At 32.4% G+C, this 8,945-nt stretch overlaps 1 protein-coding gene across 3 annotated transcripts; it reads left to right on the forward strand.

Moving 5' to 3' along the window:
* The first annotated feature begins 3,140 nt into the window (after positions 1–3,140).
* LOC21393129 (F-box/FBD/LRR-repeat protein At5g53840) lies at positions 3,141–5,127 on the forward strand. Of its 3 annotated transcripts, none has more exons than XM_024174658.1 (3): positions 3,141–3,275; positions 3,488–4,756; positions 4,862–5,127. In XM_024174658.1, the coding sequence occupies exons 2-3, from the start codon at positions 3,533–3,535 to the stop codon at positions 5,021–5,023; spliced, it is 1,386 nt and encodes a 461-aa protein (XP_024030426.1). In that variant the 5' UTR covers positions 3,141–3,275; positions 3,488–3,532; the 3' UTR covers positions 5,024–5,127. The 3 variants fall into 3 exon arrangements, with proteins under 3 accessions (XP_024030426.1, XP_010110207.2, XP_024030427.1); XM_010111905.2 differs by having other exon boundaries at positions 3,541–4,756; XM_024174659.1 differs by having other exon boundaries at positions 3,168–3,275; positions 3,545–4,756.
* The last annotated feature ends 3,818 nt before the right edge of the window (positions 5,128–8,945 follow it).

The raw sequence follows: 8,945 nt of genomic DNA on the forward strand, positions 1-8,945 counted from the left end.
CTATCATTATAGAATGTGTTTATCCAGTGATAATTGAAGACATACTTGGAAACAATGTGACAAAACTATATTTATAAGTTCGATTTTTGTTAGATTTACAAGTTAAAACAGCTCCACTAATTTTTTGTTAGATTAAAAAGAGGACATTTTTGGGTAGGCCGGCCTACTGGTACAACAAGTTTTTGACTGTTAAATTTAATTAAAATCATATGATGCTGAAAAAAATATGCAGAATAAATAATTTCTGTTACATATCAGACGGCTAAAAAATAGAGATCTATCTATGGTTCATTTTTTTTAGTCTTGCTAGAAAAACTCCCTAAAATCAATTCTACGATCTCTTCACACGAGATTTTACATTATAATTAAGGTAAAAAAATTAATAAATTTGCTTGGTGGGTGGGTTAAAAAAAAAACTAATACAATTTATTTATAAGGATTTTTTTTTTGAAATTTTAAAAAGGGTATAACAAGTCAAATGAAGAGTGATTTAAGAAAAGCATGGAAAAAATATAATCAAAAGTGTCGTACCGATTATCTTATAGATAATCTATCTATTAAATTTTTAGATGAAAATTGATAAATTGAACCGTTGTTAGGTTATTTTGAAGGTTTAAAAACAACTTAAATTCTTTTACTTCATTGGAGGTCGATGAATTTTTCTCACTTTCAACTCCGTCCTTAATTCTAGTTCTAAGTTGTTTTTTTTTTTGTTGGTTTGAATCATATATATTTTATGAAAGACCTAAACTATTTTTTTTTGTATCATATTATTATTATTATTATTTTTTTTTTTTTTTTGCACTTCATATCATCGCTCTTACAAAACTTTGTCCCTAATTCTTACTTTTGTTTCTGAAAAAAAATAAATAAGTTTTTTAATGTACTAAAATATACCATGTACAAAGAAAAAAGCCACAATATTTTTACGATCAGATATATATTAAAAAGTAAAAAGAAAAATATGTATAAATATATATAATAATAACCACAGAGGAACATAACCATGGAAAACAATTTCATAGACACACACACACATATATATATATATATATAATCATTAATCAGAATGTCGAATAAAAATAAGTTTATCCACATTTGTGTTTAATCTAGGACTCCTTCCGCGTACGAAATTTCTTCCTACTGTTGAGAAAAAAAGTCTGATGTCGAAAAGTCTGCTCCTCAATTTGGATGTCGAACTTTTTTGCACTTGGTATATTTTTGGAACAATACGAATAATTTCTTTTTTTCGGTTGCCAAGCACATTTATAATGCATTATTGGTATGTCATGTTAGCAAAACATGTTAAGTTTATAGAAAAAATTGGACAAAAATGGCATTTTGAGCAGTTTTCTGTAGATGGGGGACGAACGGTTTTAAACAATCACAGAATCTTGAAAAAAGGTCTATAATTCTAAGGACAATATAATAATTTGAATACTTATTTAAATTATTTTTTGTTATAAATTATGTGAATCACTTGATTTTTTTTTAATAACGTGATGTTTATTAACTTGCAATTTTGGCACCTTAATAAATTATTTGAGTTGATTGGATGGGGTTGGGTGTGCTAGTGGTGGATATGAAGAATTTCAGATGTTAATTGTTTTTCTTAAATATATTTTTAAGATACTTTTAGGATATTTCAAAAAAATGTTTGTTCATTATTTTTTAGATGGATTATTTTATCTTTTTTACATTATGATTTAGTTTAATTCAAAAAGTACAAATTCCATTTTTTTATCTTATTAAATATATATGTTGAGATTATGTTTAATGCACGCATTCATACATTCCCTATTCTCTTGGTCAAAACTCAATTTTAACTTCGAATATGCTCAAATTAACCCCAAATAGAAAAAAAGAAAGAACTAAAAAAACTCTAAAAATGAAAATTGATTGTTTTTCGTTTTGATTTTGTTTTACTTTTTATTTTTATTTTAGTTCAAACGTTTTTGTTTTTATTTTATTTTAGAGTATTTTAAGAATTTTTAAAGTTAAAATTGAGTATTGACCAAGAGAAGATATGAATTTGTGTATTTAATTAATTTATATATTAAATATAATTCGGAGGAATACATTTTATGAGTTAAAATCTGAGAGTGTATTTTCTAAATAAACTTAAAATAAGAGTACAATTTCCTTGAAAGAAAAAAAAAAGTAATTCTTTTTTTTTAAATGAAGGGTATAAAAGAAATTTTAGTTTCACAACCTAATTATGTTTAAGCTTCAAAAGATATTTCAAAAAACATCAAGTTATCATTTTAAATTAAAGACACATGATAATCAAAATTATATTTTTGAAAATCACACCATAGGAAAGTTGTTTATTTTTTTTCTAAATAAATAAATTCATTCCTAAATATTTATTTAGCTAGTAAGTTGCTCATATGGTCCCCAAATTGGTAAACAGACAATGATTTGATCCCAACGTTCTTTTTTAAATAGCCTTGAATGGTTAAGCATGTTTAGTCATTGTTCGTTTCGTTAATTCAAATAATAATTTGAGTTTTTTTATAGTATTAGTGAAATGAACAAGCAAAATTTTCGATGGCCACTAACAATTTTTGTCTTTTTGTAAATTTTTAAGAGTTAATAGACATTTTTAATAAAAGGAAGAACAAATGACTAAATTGTCATCAACTTATTAGTTTAAGGACTAAATGAGCAATATTTTATTTTATTTTAATTATTTTTTTTCCTTAGACTATAGGATTATTTCCACGTCTTTGAGATTTACATTTAATCTCATTTTAATCCATGACTTTTTAAACATCGCACAAATGGTCTATGAGGTTTTATTTTGTTTCAGTTTTGACCCTTTTATCAACTAGGCGTTAAAAATTGATAAAATATGTGTAAATTAAAGTATAAAATTAAAAACAGTTAAAATTTTGAGTCTATCTATGAAAATTAACTTCTGTTTTTTTGTATTATTTTAATTTCTAAATTTTATATGTTTTAAGTTTTAGTCTATAATTCTTAAGATTTTATCAAATACTTAATAACAAACTAATAGAAAGACCGAAATTCAAATAAAATAAAATCTTAGAGACTAATTATGTGAAGTTTGAAGAGTTAGGGATTAAAGTGAAATTAAACTAAACCTCATGACCATTTGTCATTTGTGAGATTAACCCTCGACTATATGAAAGGAACTAAAGCCATCCGAGACCCAGAGAATAACCGCAGAGCCGCGAAGCGGCGAAGGACTTGCAAAGCTACAACCACGTCCACGTTTCTCTTCAGTCTTCACAACGTCTCTTTCTCTAATCGTAAGAACTCTCGATCTCTTAAGATTTGTATTGGAATATTCACTTGAAAACCCCCAATTTTCTAGGTTACGAATTAATCCTATAACATTTTCTTGTTATTAATTATTTTTTATTATGTAATCAGAAACGTTTGAATTATTAATCGCGACTCACTGATGGCTATTTATTTATTTTTTAATCTTTGTTTTATTCATTTATTATTTTTTTTTTAGAAAAGAGATTGTCACGCGAATTAAGCCCTAAATTCTTGTTTCGGAATGGCTAGGAAGCAAGTAAAATTGAACAATGGAACAAAGAAAGATTGTGAACTGAACGCCATGGAAGCGGATCGGTTTTCGGAATTACCTGATTATATAATCCATAAGATTCTTTCTTTCCTTCCCACCATTGATGCCGTTTGGATGAGCCTTCTTTCGAAGCGTTGGCGACGAATGTGGTACTCTTTACCTGCATTAAACTTTGACGATTCCGCTATTGTTGGAGATTTTAATGCGAAAAGATTCTCAAAAGTTGTCGGAAATTGCTTGAAACTCCGAAAAGCCGATATGCTCGCTGTTGATGGAGATAATGCCATCAGTAAATTTAGGCTTGCTACTGCTAAGACGTGGAGATGGAGCAGCATTAATAGTTGGCTAAGTTTGGTTTCTAAGAGTAAAGTCAAGGAGTTAGATCTTTGTGTTAGTTCCAGGTCTAAAACAAGTTTCTGTTTGCCGCCGAGTATTCTTCGTATCGAGTCATTAACCTTTCTAAGGTTGGCTGATGTTGAGGTGGAGGATGTTGATTCCGCAAGTCTTCCATCTTTGACGTCTTTGTCATTGGAGAAAGTGAAGTTGAGTGATCAAGTCCTTTGTGATCTTGTGTCGCGATGCTGTTCCCTTGAGAGATTGGTTGTGAAATTGTGTCACGGCTTGTCGAATCCTAAAGTCTCAAGCTCGAGCATCAAGTTCTTGGAAATTGCTCATACCGAATTCACAAGCAGCAAAATGTTTCAGGTTGAAGTTGGAGCTGTGAATCTTGAATCTTTCAAATGTAGTGGACCTTATGTCGGTTTGGATAATTTAAATCTCTCATTGTGTGCAACACTTAGGAGTCTCTGCTTTAGTTGCTTAAGTTTTGATGATCAGTGGTTGGAAGAACAAATCCTTAGACTGCCCCTTCTTGAGTGCTTGACTTTACGCCACTGTGTTAAATTGGAACGTGTAAGAATCTGTAGTCAGCGCCTGAAATACTTAACTTTCGAGGGAAACGGACTCTTCTTTGCTGCGGAGCCTACGATCGATTGTCCTAATCTTGTTTACTTTAGCTATGAGGGTTATTTGAGCTCTAACTCTACAATGACCCTGGGGAAGAACCTATTGGAAGCTAAAATCAAATGTCTCAATCCTGTAGCTTATGATACGGAATGGTATATGAATTTGATTGAATTTTTTTCAAACCTTAATTGCCCCAATAATATGAGCCTGGATGTTTGCTCAGAAGAGGTAAATATATCAGCCTTTTTTTTTCCCTCATTTATGGTTATTTCAAGCTTTACTTTCGTATTCTTTTCCCTTATTTCGTCTCCTCTTATTTTTTGTTTTTGTGAGGCTCTCATTTTTCCATACACATTTAGAAAGCACGTTCGTTCTCCACTGCTCACTGTGAAGCATATGAAGGTGAGGACAGGTACGCCATCATTGGGAAACCCTGACTTAAGAGATGCCATAAATTGGCTTGTACCTTCTTTAAAGACATTATCAATTGAGTAGAGAGTAAATATCTTGTGGGATTTTATTACATTGTTACTAGTCTTTAATGGTTAAGATTTTGCTGCTTTGTAACTTTTTATACTGAAGACAAAAGATTCTTATTTTATGCCTAGACTTTTGTTAATGGTTGTATAGGCTCCTCTATTTTTTATTTTTATTTTTTATTTATTTTGTTTTTTTTGTTTATTATTGTTCACCCGTAAGCGTACGGTGTCAAGTTTTGATAGTATAGCGTGAGTGAGTATCGTCTCCACAGGAATTGGTTGTTAAATTGCCGTTGAGAATCGTGATTATTGTAACTCAACTTTATCTAGGCAAACCGAACTTAATGAAATAAAAATAGAACTAGAACAAATATAAATACAATAATAAAATAAGATATGGAAACTTCTATGCACATATGTATTAGGGACTTGACTTCACCTTATCATTCCTATGTTCATTCTATCAAGCCAATGCTAACCAATTCTACTCAATTCATTAATCAAGAGACCTAATCTAACCTCGCTACCTACCCGAGCGTCAAATGAAGTCATATGCATGAATACCCGAATCAATATTCCTATCTAACTTGTTTACTCATACACATTAAGTTCAGCCCTTAAATTAGAACTCAAATGTCAATCGCCTCCTGGCCTCACAACAATCAAAATCCTAGTTGATAATCAAGATTTTGATCACCTCCCGGTCTCACAATATCCTAGACTCTCAATGTGATTATCTAAGTGTTGATCTCCTCTCGGACTCACAACAACCTAGACTGTGTAACCCAATTCCGGACTATGAAATCAATCTCTCCCGAGCATCGAAATCAAAATCTAAAATTATCTAAGTCATTGGCCACTTAAATTAGAAACATTAGCATAGAGAAACATAAATAAATTAAAATGGAATTTAACTAATAATTGACAAGATAATGAAAATATGGTTCAAATAAAGCTACATCAAGCCCTAAAATATGAAATCTAGCTCAACATAGAGGATTCCATAACCAAAATCACAAATTCAAGAACAAAAACTAAAAAAGTACAAAGAAAAGGGAGAAGGAAGAGAAAACTCTTGTGGATATGAACTTCAAGTCTTCAAATCTTCAAGAATCTCTCCCAAGCATTTTTCAAGAATCTCCAACTCCAAACTTCTCTCTAAGAATTTTTTGTGCCTCTCATCCTCTCCAAGTTGAAAACTAGGGTTTTTTTTGTTTAAGTATGCTCAAACATGAAGAAAATCTCAACCACACTCATCCAAGGGTCAAAAATGGCCCCCCAACATTGATCAAAGGCCAAAAAGGCCCAAAATACTTGTTTCAGGCTTTCAGCACAAGGAGGGGCGCGGCCCCGCGCTTGGTGCGCGTGGCTGTGCAGCAGGTGGCGCGCCCAGCCTGGTGTGGGCACGGGTGCACTCTGCAGTGCCTGGCTTGCTGCCAGGCGCGTTGCTGGCGCGCGCAAGCTGCTCTTGGACATTTTTTGCCCTTTCTCGCACGGCGGTTTTTGCGGGTCCTTGCCCTCGTCTGTGGCTCATTCCGATAGCTTCCAAAACTCCAATTTTTTCCTTGCTTTCACCTAATTTCCCATTTATTAATGATTCTTATAAAAAACACAGCAAACTAACAAAAATGCTTGAAAACTCATAAATATTTGAACTCAAAAGTAAATAACCTCCTCATCAAATATGCATTTTGATATTCTAGTTTCTCAGTATCTTGGATTCAAGTAATAGGAAGCTAAGTGTGTAAAGCTTTGTTTTTTCTTTTTAATTGTTTTACTGTCATCCTCTTGCGTGATTTTGTAATTGTTTTGTCTTATAGTTTTGAACTTTTGATTTCTTTTTTCTTCGTTTAACGAGTCTAATACTTAAATTTCTCATCTAAGATTCAAGTGATCATTTCTTCTAATTTCATATTTCCTTGTGGTTGAAAAACTAAGAATTGCTTCTCTAGTTTTATTTCCTGAGGTTTTATGATGAATATACTGGACATTTTTTATTCTTGTTCTGAGAATAAAATAGAGAATAAATAGGTCACGAAAGAGCATTGGGCCTGCTGCCATATGCTCTCACACATAATCCTAGATGGAGAGAAAACTCCCTAAATAAGGAAACTAATAAAAAAGAAGAATTAGGGTAACAGGCCACCTAAAAACTCTCTGTACATGGAAAATAAAAGAAATACACTAGCTGTACTATACAGCTGTATTTTCTAAGAATAGGACTAATTAAAAATTGAGATTCTACACTCCCCCCAAGCTGGGTTGTATCTGTTGATCATGCCTAGCTTGGAACTCAAGTCTACAAAGTTAGTCCTTGGCAGTGCCTTGGTGAGAATGTCTGCGGTCTAGAGTCTTGTAGGAGTATAAATTGGCTCTATTACTCCTTCAATCTTCTCTTTTATAAAACGGCGATCAATCTCAACATGTTTTGTTCTGTCATGATGAACAATATTTTTAGCAATGTTTATTGCAACCTGATTATCACACATCAATTTCATAGAACCTTCAAACGGAATCTTGAGTCACTAAGAACTCGTTTTAGCCAAATTCTTTCACATATTCCATGGGCCATAGATCTGAGCTCAGCTTCAGCACTACTTCGAGCTACAACAGATTGCTTCTTGCTCCGCCAAGTAACAAGATTACCCCATACATAGGAGCAATACCCTAAAGTAGATCTTCAATCAGTTATAGATCCAACCCAATCAGCATCGGAGTAGACCTCAATTGTCTCTTTGTTGACCGCTTGAAGGATAGCTCCCTTCCTGGTGTCATCTTAAGATACCTTAGGATGCGATACACAACATTCATATGCTCTTCAGTAGCAGTGTTCATAAATTGACTCACCATGCTGATAGAGAAACAAATGTCAGGTCTTGTATGTGAGAGATATATAAGTTTTCCCACAAGTCTTTGATATCTCCCATTTTCCATTGGAACACTTCCTTATATTGATCCCACCTTGCTTGCGCAATCCATAGGAGTGTTAGCTAGTTTGCACCCGAGCATCTTCTTGGTTGCCCGAATCGAATTCGGGTGCGAAAGCGCGGTGGTGCGAGGGAGAGGCAGATCGTGTATAACAAAAATTTTCATAAAACTTTTGAGATACTCTATAGATTATATTAATTTATGCACGAATAAATTAATCTCATTAACTTATATATATCAAGAACTCAATCAGGAAAAATACCTAGAAGCCGACTCGGATGATAACTTGAGTTCTTTGACCACGAACAGTCCTTGCTCCAATCTTTATGTTTAGAAAACCAATGTCTTTCACGTCAATTCCTAGAATCCACGAAGACGTGTGTGTTGGCACACATGAGACAAAACATGTTACAATAAACACTCAAATTTTCACAAACACCATCGCATGCACGATGTGAAATTTTTGGAGAAAAAATTTTTCCTTCCTTTCTCTCTTGAGAATTTTGGCCAACCTTAACAAATTAGGGCTGAAAAATTGTTTCCTTCTTTCTATAGAGAAATTTCGGCCACCTCTAAAATTATGGTAAAAAATCATTCTGAAAATTGTCTCAAAAATAGTATTTATAGAGTAGAAGTCAAACTTCTAGAAATAATCCAATCTCTATCTCCAATTTGAATTTCGAATCAAAATTCTCCTCTATCCCTTATCCCTTGTGGCCGGCCATGCTAGGGATTCATATCCCTGTGTGTGGCGCCAATACTGGATAGGGAAGGAAGAGAAAATCATCATTTATCCTGTAGTCTAATTTTATTTCAAATTCAAATTCGAATTTAAGTCAAACTTAAATTAATTTGAATTTCTAAATTGAACAACTTATCTAATAAGTTTAAATGGATAAATCTAGATGTGTTCAAATTCAAATTTAAATAATCACATTATTTAAATAATAATTAATTCTCAATTAATTATTTTCGAGTATTTAATTTTAGAATTCCGTAATTCTAAAATT

The sequence above is a fragment of the Morus notabilis genome, unplaced genomic scaffold (genome assembly GCF_000414095.1).
Source record: "Morus notabilis unplaced genomic scaffold, ASM41409v2 Scaffold832, whole genome shotgun sequence".
Lineage (NCBI taxonomy): Eukaryota > Viridiplantae > Streptophyta > Magnoliopsida > Rosales > Moraceae > Morus > Morus notabilis.

Bases quoted from the DNA above. Each gene is read 5' to 3' on its own strand.
- LOC21393129 (XM_024174658.1), top strand. From the start codon at position 3,533: ATGGCTAGGAAGCAAGTAAAATTGAACAATGGAACAAAGAAAGATTGT. The intron at 4,757-4,861 runs GTAAATATATCA...TGTTTTTGTGAG, and splicing joins TGGATGTTTGCTCAGAAGAG to GCTCTCATTTTTCCATACAC.